The 17,158-nt window shown below is 49.1% G+C and overlaps 1 protein-coding gene across 2 annotated transcripts in view; it reads right to left on the reverse strand.

Annotated features, from left to right (window-relative positions):
- Positions 1–17,158, reverse strand: part of CACNA2D2 (calcium voltage-gated channel auxiliary subunit alpha2delta 2) — a 667,269-nt gene that overhangs the window by 191,200 nt on the left and 458,911 nt on the right. For both annotated transcript variants that reach the window (XM_030569197.1, XM_030569196.1), the window contains exon 5: positions 13,419–13,463. In XM_030569197.1, the coding sequence (XP_030425057.1) occupies positions 13,419–13,463 (45 nt within the window). The remainder of the gene's footprint in view (positions 1–13,418; positions 13,464–17,158) is intronic.

Raw genomic sequence — 17,158 nt, forward strand, 5'->3', positions numbered from 1 at the left:
GTACATACCCAGGGTCCTGGGCAGGCAGGGCTAATCCTTGCAGCGACCTGTGGGGATTTGGAAGGGCATAAGGCAGCTAAATGAGGGAGCAGAGCTCTCCTAGGACAGCTGAGCAGAAGTTCTGAGGCCCGGAGCTCTCGGAGCCCAAGATATTTTCATCTCTTTGTTAGGAGGATGCTGCCTTGCCCCAGGCAGATGTCCCCTTTAACCAGGTGTGCACTGGAATCCCAATCCCACTGCAGCCTGGGGCCAGCCCTGCTCCCACTGAAGCCAGTGGGTACCGTGCAGCGTATATCCCAGTGTGAAGGAGCAGGGTGAGTTATGCAGCAGGATTATACAATTTGCCTGTGATGTAGACGGCTGAGTTCACATTCAGAGGCTCTGCCATTACTGTATTCACTCTTTTAAGGGCACAACTTTCTCCATTTACATAAACAATGAGGCACATAGCAAAGGAAACCTAGTGGCATGATGAGCCATTTCTAGACTGTCGGCTGTGTCTGCGGCTACAGCTTTTCCAATCGACAACTTGTATCGAAAAGGTCAGAGCAGGATGGTGTCTGAGCGATATCTAATGTGAGCTAGTCCTTTGTACAAACGTAGGAGGCAGGCTCAAAAGATAGGGAAGCAAATCAAATACACAAGCTTACAAATGTCTCACGAAGCAGCAGAATAGGAAAGTGGAGCGAGGTACAGGGCTCGAGTGCTGGAAAGGATGATACAAAGATATCTCCAGTCTATACTGCCGAGCGCACCATGGGTAGGCTATCCCAACCACAAAAGAAGGGGCAGTTGCAAAAAAAGCCTTTGTAACGTGCTTGGATGCTCTGCAAGAACGAGGCCCCCACACACTGTAAGTTATTTGGCTTTAATGAAGGTAAAGTGACACATTCGCAACGGGGACCCCGGGCGTTGCTGTCACTTTGGCGGGGAACCCAGCACTGAAGCTCAGCTCAGCCTGGGTCGGAGTCCAAAGGCGGGACCGGGAGCAAACAGCTATATATACACAATACAAAAGCAACTTATACATATGCAAAAAGGGACTTTTTACAAGCTATGCTCGCCCTTTGGCCTAAGGCCATACAAACTGGTTTCAACCAGTTAAAAGCAAGTTATAACTGGCATGCTGTGTCCTACAATAACCGGCCACTTAGCAAGCAGGGGCTTTCCACAAGGCCTCCAAAAAAGCGAAAATACCCTAGCTAGGCCGTGACACAGTCTTCCCTAGTCCCCTACAGCCTTCCTTCCATTTTATAACTCTGGGAAATTAATGACTTGCCACTGATCAGCGGCAAAAAATTAACATCGTTGTTATGGCATAAAGGACCAGATCCTCCAGGGCCGACATGGGACACAGCTCTATTGATTTCAATGGAGCTTTGCTGATAAACAGCAGCTATGGCTCTGCCCTGTAGGATTTGGGCCTCAGTTCTGATTTAAACACTGCCCCCTGCCATAAACATAATCATAATGCCTGGAAAATTATTTTAATTTTCTACCTTTCCGCCAGTAGTATCAAGCTGAGAATGTTTGTTGATCTGAACACTTCTCTAGGACTAAATATTGAATCCTTCACTTCAGGGAAGAGGCAAAAAGTTCTTGACTTCTGTAAACATTCTGAGTGTCCTGGGGTCCCTGCATGAACCTTCAGACAGTCCCCATTCGTTTGGGGAAAAAAATAAAAACGTGTTCAGGAAGATAGTGGAGTGTTGGCAAAATGAATAGGAAATGCAACTTTATTTTCCCTCCACCTTTCAATCTGGCATGAGGCTCATGAATGAAGTCACAGTTTCAGTGAATAGGCATTGTCTATTACAACTAACTTCATTTCAGAGAGTTCTCGTGCTCAATTTAAATCTAAAAAATGGAACTAAAAAGAGAAAAAAATGCGGGTTTGCTATTTACTTCAATTGCAAGCATCCTGGTATCTTTTTTTTATTATTATTTCATCATCTTTTCTGTCTTTTATTTGGTTGGAATTAAATTAGCAGGGATTTCATTGGGAAGAAGTAATAGTCCTAATAGGGCAGAGTCCCATCCATGGAAAATTACAAGTGTTTTCAATAGGGCCCATACAATTTTGCTATAATAAAAAAAGAGAGAGAGAGAGAGAAAGAGAGAGAAGCTCAAATGGGAAATGATTTGAGCACTGCCATTGACACGGATACAGACTGCTAACTTCATTTGGTTCCTTTTCTTTTCTGCTTTGTTATGAGAGCTGCAGGTTTTAAAAAGCTGCGATTGCTGATGGCTCAGGAGACCTCAATGGCTTTGCAACCATCTGGAGATGGAGGGCCTGATTCATCCTCACTAGTACAATTTGCATCCTCTGGTGTACAGTAGTAGATGCCCTAGTAGGGGCAATTCACCCTGGAAGAGGGAAGCAGCTGTCTCCCAGGCATTCCATAGAATGCAGGACTGCATAGGTGCCCAGCCAATGGAGACTGCTTGAAAAACCTGCTGCATCTCCCAAGCATTCTGGACATACCCTCTTGCAGATGGCCCCACCTACTTTGTAGGCAGCATCAGTGGATGTGCACAAATCATTGATTTTTCAGAGCTGAACTGCAAAATCCCTCCCCAACCCCCAAACCAGAAGTTCATTTCAAAACCATACTGATTTGTTTAGGTTGTTCGCAACAAAGCAAAAACAAAAAAATTCATTTGGGTCGAAGGAAAACTTTCAAACAGCGATTCGGATGGACATTTTCTAAACAAAATATCGATTTGAAATGGTTAGTTTAGAAAATGTCCAAAATATCCTATTATTTTTCCTAGTGTTTTTCCTGACAAAACTATTTGCTTAACTTGACCGAACTTTTTGATACTTTTAAAAAAAACATTTTCTGGGGGAACTTACTATTTGCTGAAAAATATTGCTGAGCTCTATGTATCAGTTGGTTCAGCCTAGGCAGTCTGCACTGCTTTGATTCATGTTCCAATTGGACTTTCCACCTCTGAGGCCCGCCTTCTGTCCGCACAACCCAGGGGACAGATGAATCAAGCCTTCAATGACACACAATTTTAGACCCAAGACCAATTTCCTAAACCATCATGCTTTGTAAAGCAATTATCAGTTTCTCCTCAGGAGTTGTCACTGTCCATTCTGCTGTGGCTTCACTGCTATTGTTACATCAGCTAATTGTGACCTTGCTCAGGTACATCTACAAGGGCTGCAATCACACCTCCTAAAAGCAGAGTAGACACACCCTTGGCTGCCAGAGGGGGCTACAGCTCATTTCAGGGAAATCTCATGGAGGGAAATTTGGACAGCGCTTGCTTTGGGCACTCCTGGTTCCAGCCAGTATCAGGAGACCGTCGTCTTCATGAGCACTGCAGATCACTGAAAATATTTTTATAGTAAAGACTGGCCTTTTCAAAAGTCAATATTGTGTCAAGCCCAATCCAGAAACATACGAAGACTTTCCTAGCCCTCGTCAGCTAGAGTCTGGTTTATGCCCTGAAGCACGAGGGTTTATATCCCTCATATGTTCTAATCCCATGGATGTTCTCATTACACATATAAATGTCTAATCCTAAAGCTAACACCCAGAAGTTGCTGGCGTTTTGCATAGGAGCAGCCTACCTTGCACTAAGATTGCTGCTGCATAACTACCGAGTGACTCCTGCCTGGTAATAGGAGGGAGGTCTAAGAGAACATCTACACTGTAATCAACCCATGCCTCATCTTCTGTTTTGTCAAAGCATCTTCCTGCCCCCTGCTCTCCTTGCTCAGATTAGTCCCATGGGCTGATAAAAGTCTCATATTTCCCCTCCAAGGAAGTCACACCTGTTTGCATCTGTCACTGCTGTTTATCATTCCTGTAGCTCTCATTAAAGTTTTTCTGTTCCTGGGACAGCAGGAGCAGGCCATGTGACCTGTTGCTGTGTCAGCGGGGGGCGATGGTGTCGGGGAGGGTTTGTCAGCGATTGCACTTTGAAGAAATCGATCGGATCTGTTTTGAATTTGCCCTCAAGCACTGTTCTTTCTAGTTATTTCAGAGCTTCTGTGACAGGAAAGCTAGATCTGAATATCTGATGCATTGTTTGGCACTCAACTACTATGTATAAATTCTAGAGGTGGTTGAATCCTATTCGTCAGACTGAGCTGAGGCTTCTTATCAGCTCATAATCCATCCCTGGTTTCCCTGCATGTATTTGTAAGTGCTCAGCCAGTAGTTTGGATTAATTCTTTTCAGATGATGGGTGCTTTGCAAGCTATTTGTTTCAACTATTTGCTGGTCACGATTCTTGATGTGCCATTGCCCATGTGGATTTGTTTCTGCTCCTTGCGTGGATGATTTGAACCAGCAGTATACGGAAGAACGAATCACACACTGCAGTGTGAATTCATTCAGCTTGCAGGAGTTGCAAATATTTTCACGGGTGCCAGAGAACGTTGATGCCCAACAAGGAAGCTGACCTCACACAGAGACTGGTTTATTCACAAATCTGGGGGTTCCTTTAGATAACCAGCTTTAATAATTTCTCCAGGCCACATCCTAAATTAATTCCTCTCTCTTTACACAAGCCAAACTACCATGATTTCAAATGGAGTCTTCCCACATCGGCCTGAAGGAACAGCCAAGGAAGAACTGCAGGATTTGGCCCTGAGGTGCAGATCTTGGAACCACACCAAATGTCTAGGCAACACCCACTAAGACACCATGCAGCCAACAAGGCCTGACTGTAGCCTCGTAAGTCCCAGAGGTTCCCACATTTCTTCACGGAGTGGGTGCCATCTTAACAGAGAGATTACCATGGGGCGCTTCCCCTCCCAGTCACCCACCTGGGGACCCCTCCTCTCCCACTGAGCTCACATCCCAACCCAGCGGGCGCCACAGCAATTACTCAGGTGGGAAGTGACCTTAGAAAAGTCATATATTTTTAGCTTTGTATGTTGTACTGCAGAGCTGGAATACGATGCCCAGCTAATGTGAAATGACCCAGCCCCGCTGTCTGCAGTGGCACTACACTGGGACCCCAGCCGAGAAGCGACCTCCCCTCCCCCATTGTAACACGGCTTGGCTTGCCGTTGATGGTGCAATTGCAGTGCTGTGTTAGTGCTGTTTATCTATGCCCAGGTGCACGTCTTGCCCCATTAGCCACAGCGATGGAGGGCTACAGGTAGTAGTGTACAAGGGGGTGGGAGAGCAGTGCAGAAGGGTGTGTCTTACTGCAACACCCAGGTTAGGGAAGAGGGCGGGAAGAGCAGGGCTAATACGGCCCCAGCTACACCTGGCAAGTGGCAGCAGCCACTGCTTTGCTCAGACAGCGAGGCCGGCGCAGGTCACATGCAGAGGGGGAGAGCCCGCAGCCCCCTCTGGATTTCTGACACACACCACATGCTGGAGGCCCGGCTCCAGCAGCGCTGCTCTTGCAGGTAGGTGGGCACAGACAAAGATACATGGCCCTTCCAAGGTGAATTGACTTTGGGGATGGGGACCTTCTGGATTCAACTCTGTTTCTCCTTCTTGGTGCCTGGGTAGGGTTGTTCTCTGCTAAATGGTCATGTCCACCCCCTAGCCCTTCCCAGTTCAACACCTAGCTGCAGGCTGGGGAAACCGATCCTGTGAATCAATTTCTGGGTCAAAGGCCTGGATGCTCTTCCAGTCCTTCGCTGCTTGTCTCTGTGTAAAGGAACACGTGGGACATCAGGGACCAGGCCTGGGCACCCAAACCAGGGCCGCTCATATGTTATTTATAATTGCTGCCCGCTGCTATTGTCTTCCACTCCGGCTAGGGAGTGTAAGCGGCTGGCAGAGGCCTAGGGGTGCAGAATGTGGTTAACTGGGGAGGGCGACAGGGGGTTCTTCGCTCACAAGATTCTGACTTGATCACATTTCACTGCTTTTCCCCTCCAGCTGTTTATCAGCCCTGTGGAGGGAAGGGGCAGCAGCAGGAAAAACTCTTTCCATCACTGTGCCTGAGCCAGGTCTTAGAAGTGGGAGGGGAGCTCAGTCAGATGAAGAAACAGCTACTTCCTGCCAGCCCAGGGCTCAGAGAACAATCAACAGCAGCGGCTTGTGCTTAAAGGGCATTTTTCATCCTGAAGGATGCCAAAGTACTTTACCACCCCCATACCCAGGCAACATATCACGTGCCAGTAAAATGCAGCCACCTCTGGGGTGAGCTAGGGCAGCAGTGATGCCTGTGAAGTGTTTTGATCAGACAAAGCACTAGCTGAGTGCTATCATCAAGAAGTGTAACCGGCACATGTCGACCCCCTTGGGAGCCCTGGGAAATTCAAGCTGTCTGGTTTATATTTAAAGCACTGATTGCCAGCATCACAGGACGGCTTTGCCGGGAGGGGGGTCGAGAATTAGATTCAGTCTCTAATTAAAGGTTTGCTCTTCATTTGAATTTCAGATACCAGCTTTAATTTTAGAAACTTTCCCAGGCAGCAGACTGGCTTGCCTTAGCGAACACGCTCCTGGATCCCCCTGAGACTGGCTCCAGCTGACGGCCCATCCCTGTTGGAGCACAGAATCTCTCTGCATGGGCCTACATCCAGCAGCCATCCCCTAGTGTCCAGCCCAAGCAGCTGGGTTAGGCCTGGGGGATAAACCTGGGGGTTGTAGGGTGAGGAGGAGGAATCTGCCCCAGGCTGTGGGATGGAGGTGCCCTAATGGCTGGAGTAGCCTAGCAGTTGTCTTCTGCAGGCGGAAGCACAGGAAGGCCATGCCCTCCCCACCAGCTGTACAGGGAGTGCCCGCCACCCCAAGCAGGGCTGTGCAGTGTGCAGTGCACACCCTCTCTACAATGCAGAGCCATCCGCTGCACACTGGTTCTGCTTCCTGGGTGATGGCACTGGGCACTAAGTGGCCCCTCTCAGAAATTGCCTGGTGTAACAGAACAGCATAGCACTGGCTCTTAGGGACCGTAACCAGTTACTGCTAGGGAGCCCAGCTGGCTCAGCCAGAGAGACAGCACTTGCTACAGTCATACGTCTGGGGTTATGCTGATTCTAATGATCCCAAGGCATCTTCTAATCAGGCTCCAACAGCCAGCACTCCTGCCCCACAGCACCCCCTGCTGGGAGAGGCTGGGGCTGGAAGAGCTGCCTCCCCCCCACCAGCCAGTACTCCTGTTCTCTCCTCACGGCACCCCTGATGGGAGAAGATGGACTGGAGAAACTGGGAGCCCCCCAGTCAGTGCTCCTGCCCTGCCCCCTAAAGTGCCCTCTACTGGGAGAGGCTGGGGCTGGAGTAGCTGGGTGCTCCCCCCATAGCCAGTGCCACCATCCCAGCCCCACAGCACTCTCTGATGGGAGAGGCTGAGGCTGGAGTAGCTGGGAGCTCCCCCACAGTCCTGTGTAAGGGGTATAGAGCATAGATATATCTTGTATTAATTCCTAGCAAAGCAGCCCATTGCATACTAAGGCCCTGTCTATGCTGGCAAGTTTCTGCGCAGTAAAGAGCTTTTTGCATTGTAACTCCCGAGGTGTACACGTCACTTAGTGTCAGAAACTGCGCAGTTGTAGCGCTTTAAAAAAACAGCCTGACGAGAGGTGTAGAGCTTTCTGCGCAGGGGCTACAGCGCTGCGGTGCCAGTGTAGACACCATGGTGATTACAGTGCTGCGACTGGCCTCCAGGAGGTGTCCTATAATGCCTGTTCTCATCTGTCTGGTCATCGGTTTGAACTCTACTGCCCTGCCCTCAGGTGACCAACCGTCATCCCCACCCTGTAAATTCATTTGGAATTTTGAAAGTCCCCTTCCTGTTTGCTTGGTGATGCAAGCAATAGTCTCAGCGCATCGTTCCAGGTGGCCATGCCTACTCCACACACCAGGCTATCTCCCACTTGGAGCAATGCCAAGTTGCTGGACCTGATCAGCATTTGGGGAGAGGAGGTTATCCAGTCTCAGTTGCGCTCCAGCTGTAGGAATGATGATACCTATGGACAGATTTCACGATGCATGACAGAAAGGGGCAATGACCGGGACACATTGCAATGTAGAGTCAAAGTGAAGGAGCTGCGGAACGCTACCACAAGGCATTAGAGGCAAACTGCCGCTCCAATGCTGCACCCCCAAGCTACCGGTTCTACAAAGATCTGGATGCGATACTTGGTGATGACCCCACCTCCACTGCTAAGACAACTGTGGATACTTTGGCGGATACATGCCAGTCAAGAGTGGACTGAACCAGGAGGAGGAAATCTTGGATGAGGATGTGGCGGGAGAGGGGGCCCTGAGGCAGAGGATGACTCGGAGGGCAGAGATGCATGCAGCCAGGAGCTCTTTTCTACCCCGGAGGAGGCTAGCCAGTCACAGATGTCGGAGACTGGCAAAGTGCAAACAGGAGAAGAGGCCCCAGCTAAGTGGATCTGATTTTGGGAATTGGTGACGTGACTTGTTGGGGGCAGGATTGCAGGCTTGTCTCCCCCCACATGCCTAGTCTGAGCAGTGGAACAGGCTGTTGACTGACTCCCTCACTTCACGGGAATCTCCCTCAGAGATCTCCAGAAACTCTCATGGAGATACTGGGCAATGTGCTGCTGCAGATTCTTCGGCAGAGTTGCTTTGTTTCTTGCCCGAATAACGGTAACTCTCCCGCACCACTGTGCCGTCATGGGGGGTGGGGTGGGGGACCACTGCTGCACACAGGCGAGCCACATAGAGGCCAGGACAGAAGCTGCAGGCTTGGAGAAGACTGTCCCTTGATTCCCTGCTCATCCTCACCAGCGAGAGATCTTCCATAATGATCACATCCTGTGGAAAGTCTGGGGACAGGAATGATTATCAGGCCCCTCCTACAGTGCTGGCTCTCCCCAACAGCCATGAGCCCAGTGTACAGCAGGGTCCAGAAACAGTGATTTACCCTGCCCTTGTGGCTACTCACCATTTTGGGGGTCTTGAGGCTCATGTGTGCTTGCCTGGGGTCAGCCGGTTAGTGACAGGTGGTGTGAGTACTGGATGTGTTTTAAATCACTAAATCAGTGTTCTCTGTGTTGCAAATAATACTGCTTCTGTAAAATGTTGTGTTTAAACTTCACAGAGACCACCTTAGGAGCCCAGCCTCCTTCTTTGTTATTGGTGGCTGAACAGCTGTGCAGAATTAGAAAGTGGCCAAGAAGAACTAAGGAGGACTTTCTGCGTAATGTTATGATGCACTCCACCACTGAGAAACAGGAATTGAAGGAGTGGTGGGACAGCGAGAAGAGGGACTGAAAGGAGAACGCGGCATGCCAGAATGAAGTAACAGAGTGGCTTTTAAAGTTATGGAATGCCACCCGGACATACTCCAGGCGATACCAGCTCTTCAAACTGAGCTGCTCTGCTCCCGCCCTCCCTTGCAGCCATTGTTGCGAAACTCTTTCCCATGCTCCTCCCCCAGACACTGCCAACACACTCTTATCAACCTCCTGGCTCCAGTCTATATCCGTGGTATTCCACTTCTCCCCCTCGCAGTCCGGCACTGTGGACTCCCTCTACTCACTGCACTCAACACCCATCCCTCTGCAGTTTGGCCCTGCTGAAGTACAGTACCCGCTTCATTGTACTCCAGAGGAGAAGGTTGGATATGATCCCTGGACATACACAAATCTTTAGCTGCCCCGGGACCCTTACTCCTCCTGGGACCTTCCCTTCCCCTGTCCTCCTCACTGTTGATTGTCTTTTTGTTTTGACTCTCTCTTCCAGTTGTTATTTTTTAATACAATAATTGTGTTGGTTTGAAATCCTTATTCTATTAACTGAAAGCAGAAAGAGCCCTGCAAAGCAGCATACAATTATGTTAAACCCACATACTGCATCGTCTGCACCAATCACCTCCTAGTATTACAAGCACTGCACTCCTGAGCATAGCAACAAATATTAGTGGCTTTCAGCTTCAAATTGCTGCCTCAAGGCATCCCTGATCCTTATGGCCCCGCACTGCATCCCTCTAATAACCCTGGTTTCTAGCTGCTCAAACTCAGCCTCCAGGAGCTGAGTCTCTGCTGTCCAGCCCTGAGTGAAGCTTTCACCCTTCCCCTCACAAATATTATGGAGCATACAGCACGTGGCTATAAGCATAGGAATATTGTCACTGGCCAGGTTCAGCTTCCCACAGAGGCAGCGCCAGTGGGCTTTTAAACAGACAAAAGCACACTCAACTGTCAATCTGCACTTGCTCAGCCTGTTGTTGAATCGCTCCTTGCTGCTGTCAAGTTGCCCCGTGTATAGCTTCATAAGCCATGGCATTAAGAGGTAGGCGGGGTCTCCCAGGATCATAATGGGCATTTTGACTTCCCCTACGGTGATCTTCTGGTCTGGGAAGAAAGTCCCTGCTTACAGCTTCCTGAACAGGCCAGTTTTCGGAAAGATGTGTATGTCATGCACCTTTCCGGACCAGCCTGCACTAATGTCTGTTAAATGCCGACGGTGATCGACTAGCACCTGGAGAAGCATTGAGAAATACCCCTTGCGATTAATGTACTGGGTAGGTAGGTGATCTGCTGCCAGAATTGGAATATGCATGCCATCTATTGCCCCTCTGCAGTTAGGGAAGCCCATTTGTGCAAAGCCATCCACAATGTCACTCACGTTGCCCAGAGTCATGGTCTTTCGGAGCAGAATGATATTAATGGCATCAACACAAGTCCAACGATCAACTTTCCCACTCCAAACTGGTTAGCAACCAATTGGTGGCAGTTTGGAGTAGCCAGCTTCCATAGTTCAATCACCAGGGGTTCTCCAATGACAGGACAGCTCTCATTCTCATGTCCTTGTGCCGCAGGGCTGGGGCGAGCTCATCACACAGTCCCATGAATGTGGCTTTCCTCATGCAAAAGTTCTGCAGCCACTGCTTGTCATCCCATACATGTATGATGATGTGATCCCACCAGTCAGTGCTTGTTTCCCAAACTCAAAAGCAGCATTCCACTGTGGTCAGCGCCTCTGTGAATGCCACAAGCAAGCTCGTGTCGTAGCTACTACACGTGGCGAGATCAATGTCACACTCCTCTTGCCTTTGTAGTTTAAGGAATAAGTCCACTGCCACTCGTGACGTGTTAGTCAGAGCAAGCCGCATACTGGTCAGCAGTTCAGGATCCATTCCTGCAGCCCGAAGAAGCAGGGTGCGCAGTACACAAACCGTCGAAAAAAGTTGCCAAATGTGGATGGAAGCACAGGGATTTCTGGGACGTGAAGCAATGCATCACAAGTCATTGGGACAGGATCCAGGATGCCACACAACCCCCTCCGCCTTCCCACAAATCTTAGCAGCAGAAGAGAAAGAAGTGCTCTGTGGGATAGCTGCCCAGAGTGCATTGCTCCGAATACTACTGCAAGTGCCGCAAGTGTGAACACATTGTTGCACAGGCAGCTGACACTGTGAATGCACAACAGCGGTTTCCCTTCAGTGTTCTGTGAGCAGGGCTCTAACTGCCAGCGCTGTAACACTGCCACTGCACAAGTGCCCTCAGAGTTGATCCAAAGATGGGTGAGGAGGCTGCAAATTAAACAAACTATGCATAACTGGCTGTGAGACTGAAGGTCAAATAGGGCAAACTGCCCGTTACCCTAAGCAACTCAAACCACATTTTCACCCCAAATTATCAATTATACATTTGTTTTCCTAATAAATCAAATATACCATGGATAATCTGTTTTGTCCTGTTGATACGTTTTTCACTCTGAATTAGAAGCTGCATGTTTATCTGCTCTGTGAATCAGGTAAACTCACTCTTTATATATGGATAATACCTCTTGTTCTGTTGCAAGCCCTAAATAATGTGAAATGCTCTATAAAATCAAAGACAGTATCCACCAAATGTAAAGGCTTAGAATGGATTTTGTTTGTTTCCTTGGTGAATGATTGCTGCACTCGAGGAGTCATAGGCACAAAAAGAAAGGTGGAAAGATATAATCACCTAAGCACAGTATAACTTGGAATTATTAAAAGAAATTGCTTAAAAAGGAGGAAATTTCAATTAACAACACGGGCTAATACTGAACTTAAATCCCTGAACTGAACTGAATTAAAAAAAAGCCTCCGATAAGAAAAGGATTGAAGATATTTATCATACACCCGCACCATCTACTTGATACCGACAGAAGAGGCAGAGAAACTGAAAGGGGTGAAATCTGAGCACTCATGTGGCAATGGGCCAATGGAAATCCAAGGGTGCCCCCCTCCAATGAGCCAAGGATTTAGGGTATATAAATCTGAGGTCACCATAGGGGACCTCAGAGCTGACTGAATCCCCGCATTGCAACATACTCCTGCACCAGGAACGGACTCTCCTTACAACCCAGATTTAACAAGATAAGAAGAAGTGGTGAGATTTCATGTCAAAGATTGTATTCCTCCTTTATGTATACATAAATAACTGAAGAGTACCTTGTTCAGTCTAGGCTCTCCAGTGAGACATCAAGTAATTATATTTTAGATTTTAACTCATGCTCTGTGCATGCGCTCCTTTATAAACCCAATCAAACTGACCTAAGAGAGATTTGAACCATAACTTCAAATCATTGCTTTTGATATTCTAAACTTGTCCCTCATCCTCAATCCATTCATACAGCAGGGACCACACTCTTAAGAGTGCCTTACAGACATGTACATTCTTACTCCTTGGAGAAATGTTAGAAGAGTGATAAATTTGTTAGGTACTAAAGAACTGATGATCCTAAGCAAATGTGATAAAAAATCTTAGTAATTTGCATTGTTCCTTGGTAAAACTGCTGAGCCTCAACCGTACTCTGTGACAACGGCTTGCAAGGCTGTATTGAGGTGTGCAGAACATAACTGGAACATTGGTTCCGTCTACACTTGAGTGATGAACTGCTGGTTGTATACTAATGTGGTTCTCGGTGAATTAATAAATTGCTGTTTGGTTAAGAATAACCCAGTGTCCTGATTTGAGAAATACTGCTCAAGTTAAAAGTTGATCTAAGAAGAACCTAGTGTTAAGGTGGTAAGCTACTGCCCCCTAGACTCGATAAAAAGAGGTTCTCCTATTAGATTCCATTCTAATATTGGCTATCACACACATCAAATCAGCAATTTGTTAGATTTCGGCATTAAAATCTAAAAAGTACCTCAGCAAAGTCATAACATTGACCCCTATCCATGTTGATACCTGCCCCACTCCCTACAGCACCCCCTGCTGGGAGAGGCTGGGACTGGACTAGCTGGCAGTTCCCCCGCAGCCACCCCTGCCACGCAATGAGTCCAGCTGTTAAAGCTAGTAACTTGCCATGAGTTCCCAGGCCTAACAGTCAAACACCCTGTATTGATATGAACCCAAGTGAACTAGGTCATGTCCCCTGTCTGGGATAAGTTTGCCATGTAAAAGGCCGTGCTCCTGCCAACAGTTGCCACAGGAGCAGGTTCCATGCATGGTATCAGAGTGGGTCAGCCAGAGTAGAGCGTCAGCCCAGACCCACCCCCTACCTGTGACTATTGGAGGATTCAGGGATTGTACTCACATATTCCGTGTCTGCCTTGGAGTCGTAGTATTCAATATCCTCCTCCTGCAAAGAAAATGTGAAAGCTCCGGTTAGTGCTATGCACAGCCCTGGCTGGCAGGCCCACCCCACCCCAAATGCGCACAGGGGCTGTTCAGTCCCTTGCCTCCCCACTGGCCAGGCTCCTGGAAACAACGCTCAAAAGGAGGTTCCCAAGAGAAAAACGTGAGCTTAAAAACAAACCCCATGCCTGAGCCGTCACAATGACCGTCAGATGGGTCCAGCTTCCCCTTCCTCCCTCCCTTTGCACTTTATTTCTTTCTAAGAGTCAGTGTTAATTGTAGCACTTGCTTCACCATCTCCGCCCTGATGATGTCAGAGTGGGGGTATGACATCATGGCCTACCACCTCTCCTCCTGCCTGACCATCACAACCTCACTGTGATGATGCACTGAGATGCCACTGAGGTTGTGATGTCATTGCTCATCACGTCTCCTGCTTGGTGACATCATTATGCATCATCGGGGGGAGGCTTGGTGACATCACAGTGCTTTGTCCAAGAAGGGGCTGTGATGTCACAGCCCCAAAGAACATTATTTTACTTCAACCACAAGTTAGTGAGCCACTTGCAGGAATCATTGGGAGGAATCTATAGAGAGTATAGAGACACAAGGAAGAAAGGAGAGCAGCAGTGTATGGACCCTGAACTTCAGAAAAGCAGACTTTGACTCCCTCAAGGAACTGATGGACGGGATCCCCTGGGAGAATAACATGAGGAGCAAAGGAGTCCAGGAGAGCTGGCTGTATTTTAAAGAATCCTTATGGAGGTTGCAGGAACAAACCATCCCGATGTGTAGAAAGAATAGTAAATATAGCAGGTGACCAGCTTGGCTTAACAGTGAAATCCTTGCTGATCTTAAACACAAAAAAGCTTACCAGAAGTGGAAGATTGGATAAATGACCAGGGAGGAGTATAAAAATATTGCTCAGGCATGCAGGAGTGAAATCAGGAAGGCCAAATCACACTTGGAGTTGCAGCTAGCAAGAGATGTTAAGAGTAACAAGAAGGGTTTCTTCAGGTATGTTAGCAACAAGAAGAAAGTCAAGGAAAGTGTGGGCCCCTTACTGAATGAGGGAGGCAACCTAGTGACAGAGGATGTGGAAAAAGCTCAAGTACTCAATGCTTTTTTTTGCCTCTGTCTTCACGAACAAGGTCAGCTCCCAGCAGCACAGCATGGGAAGGAGGTGACCAGCCTTCTGCGGAGAAAGAAGTGGTTCGGGACTATTTAGAAAAGCTGGATGAGCAAAAATCCATGGGACTGGATGCGCTGCAACCAAGGGTGCTAAAGGAGCTGGCAGATGTGACTGCAGAGCATTGGCCATTATCTTTGAAAACTCATGGCGATTGGGGGAGGTCCCAGATGACTGGAAAAAGGCTAATGTAGTGCCCATCTTTAAAAAAGGGAAGGAGGAGGATCCGGGGAACTACAGGCCAGTCAGCCTCACCTCAGTCCCTGGAAAAATCATGAAGCAGGTCCTCAAGGAATCAATTCTGAAGCACTCAGAGGAGAGGAAAGTGATCAGGAACAGTCAGCATGGATTCACCAAAGGCAAGTCATGCCTGACTAACCTAATTGCCTTCTATGAGGAGATAACTGGGTCTGTGGATGAGGGGAAAGCAGTGGATGTGTTATTCCTTGACTTTAGCAAAGCTCTTGATACAGTCTCCCACAGTATTTTTGCCAGCAAGTTAAAGGCTGGATGAATGGACTGTAAGGCAGAGAGAAAGCTGGCTAGATCATCGGACTCAACGGGTAGTGATCAATGGCTCCATGTCTAGTTGGCAGCCGGTATCAAGCAGAGTGCCCTAAGGGTCGGTCATGGGGCCGATTTTGTTCAACATCTTCATTAATGATCTGGAGGACAGGATACAGAGGGACCTAGACTAATTAGAGGATTGGGCCAAAAGATATCTGATGAGGTTAACAAGGACAAGTGCAGAGCCCTGCACTTAGGATGGAAGAATCCCATGCACTGCTACAGACTAGGGATCGAATGGTTAGGCAGCAGTTCTGCAGAAAAGGACAAGACGGTTACTCACCTTTGTAACTGTTGTTCTTCGAGATGTGTTGCTCACATCCATTCCAGTTAGGTGTGCGCGCCGCGCGTGCACGTTCGTCGGAAACTTTTTACCCTAGCAACTCCAGTGGGCCGGCAGGTCGCCCCCTGGAGTGGCGCCGCCATGGCGCCCAATATATATCCCTGCCGGCCCGCCCGCTCCTCAGTTCCTTCTTGCCGGCTACTCCGACAGTGGGGAAGGAGGGCGGGTGTGGAATGGATGTGAGCAACACATCTCGAAGAACAACAGTTACAAAGGTGAGTAACCGTCTTTTCTTCTTCGAGTGATTGCTCACATCCATTCCAGTTAGGTGACTCCCAAGCCATACCTAGGCGGTGGGGTCGGAGTGAGAAGTCGCGGCACGGAGCACTGCAGTTCTGAAGGCCGCATCCTCCCTCGACTGCTGGACCAGGGCGTAGTGGGAAGCAAAGGTGTGGACCGATGACCAGGTCGCTGCCCGACAGATTTCCTGGATGGGCACGCGGGCGAGGAAAGCCAGCGACGATGCCTGCGCCCTGGTAGAATGCGCAGTCACACGGCCCGTAGGGACATGGGCCAAGTCATAACAGGTCCTGATACAGGACGTAACCCAAGAGGATACCCTCTGGGAGGAGATAGGAAGCCCTTTCATACGATTTGCTACCGCCACGAAAAGCTGGGGGGATTTTCGGAAGGGCTTAGTCCTCTCTATGTAGAACGCGAGAGCCCTACGGACATCCAGCGAGTGGAGCTGCTGCTCCCTGCCTGAGGAGTGAGGTTTTGGGAAAAAAACCGGAAGGAAAATCTCTTGGTTGACGTGGAAGGCTGAGACCACCTTGGGCAGAAAAGCAGGGTGTGGTCTCAGCTGCACCTTGTCCTTGTGGAAGACCGTATATGGGGGGTCTACCACAAGAGCTCGGAGCTCCGACACCCGTCTAGCTGAGGTGATAGCCACTAGAAAGGCAGTTTTCCAAGAGAGGCAGAGCAGGGAGCAAGTAGCTAACGGCTCAAAGGGGGGCCCCATGAGCCGGGACAACACCAGGTTAAGATCCCAGGTTGGAGCAGGGGGACGGACGTTAGGGAATAAACGTTCCAGCCCTTTAAGGAATCTCGACACCGTCGGGTGAGAAAAAACGGAGCGACCGTCCGCACCCGGGTGAAAGGTGGAGATAGCTGCTAGGTGGACTCGCAACGACGATAAGGCCAGACCTTGCCCTTTGAGGGACCAAACGTAGTCTAAGATTTCGGTTATCGAAACTTCCATAGGGCGGAGATTTCTCTCTACGCACCAACAGGAGAAGCGCTTCCATTTCGCCGAATATGTGGCTCTTGTGGACGGTTTCCTGCTGCTCAAGAGCACCTCTCTCACAGGCGTGGAGCAGCGCAGCTCGGAACCAGTCAGCCACGCAGGAGCCACGCCGCTAGGTGCAGCGACTGCAGGTCTGGGTGACAGAGGGTCCCATGGTCCTGGGTAATCAGGTCCGGATGAAGGGGCAGGGGAACTGGGTCGGCTATGGCCAAGTCCAGCAGCATGGTGTACCAGTGCTGCCTGGGCCATGCCGGGGCCACCATGATCACGAGAGCCCTGTCTCTGCGCACCTTCAGGAGGACCTTGTGGACCAGAGGGAACGGGGGAAACGCATAGTACAGGTGGGTCGACCAC

Source organism: Gopherus evgoodei, chromosome 7 (assembly GCF_007399415.2).
Source record: "Gopherus evgoodei ecotype Sinaloan lineage chromosome 7, rGopEvg1_v1.p, whole genome shotgun sequence".
Lineage (NCBI taxonomy): Eukaryota > Metazoa > Chordata > Testudines > Testudinidae > Gopherus > Gopherus evgoodei.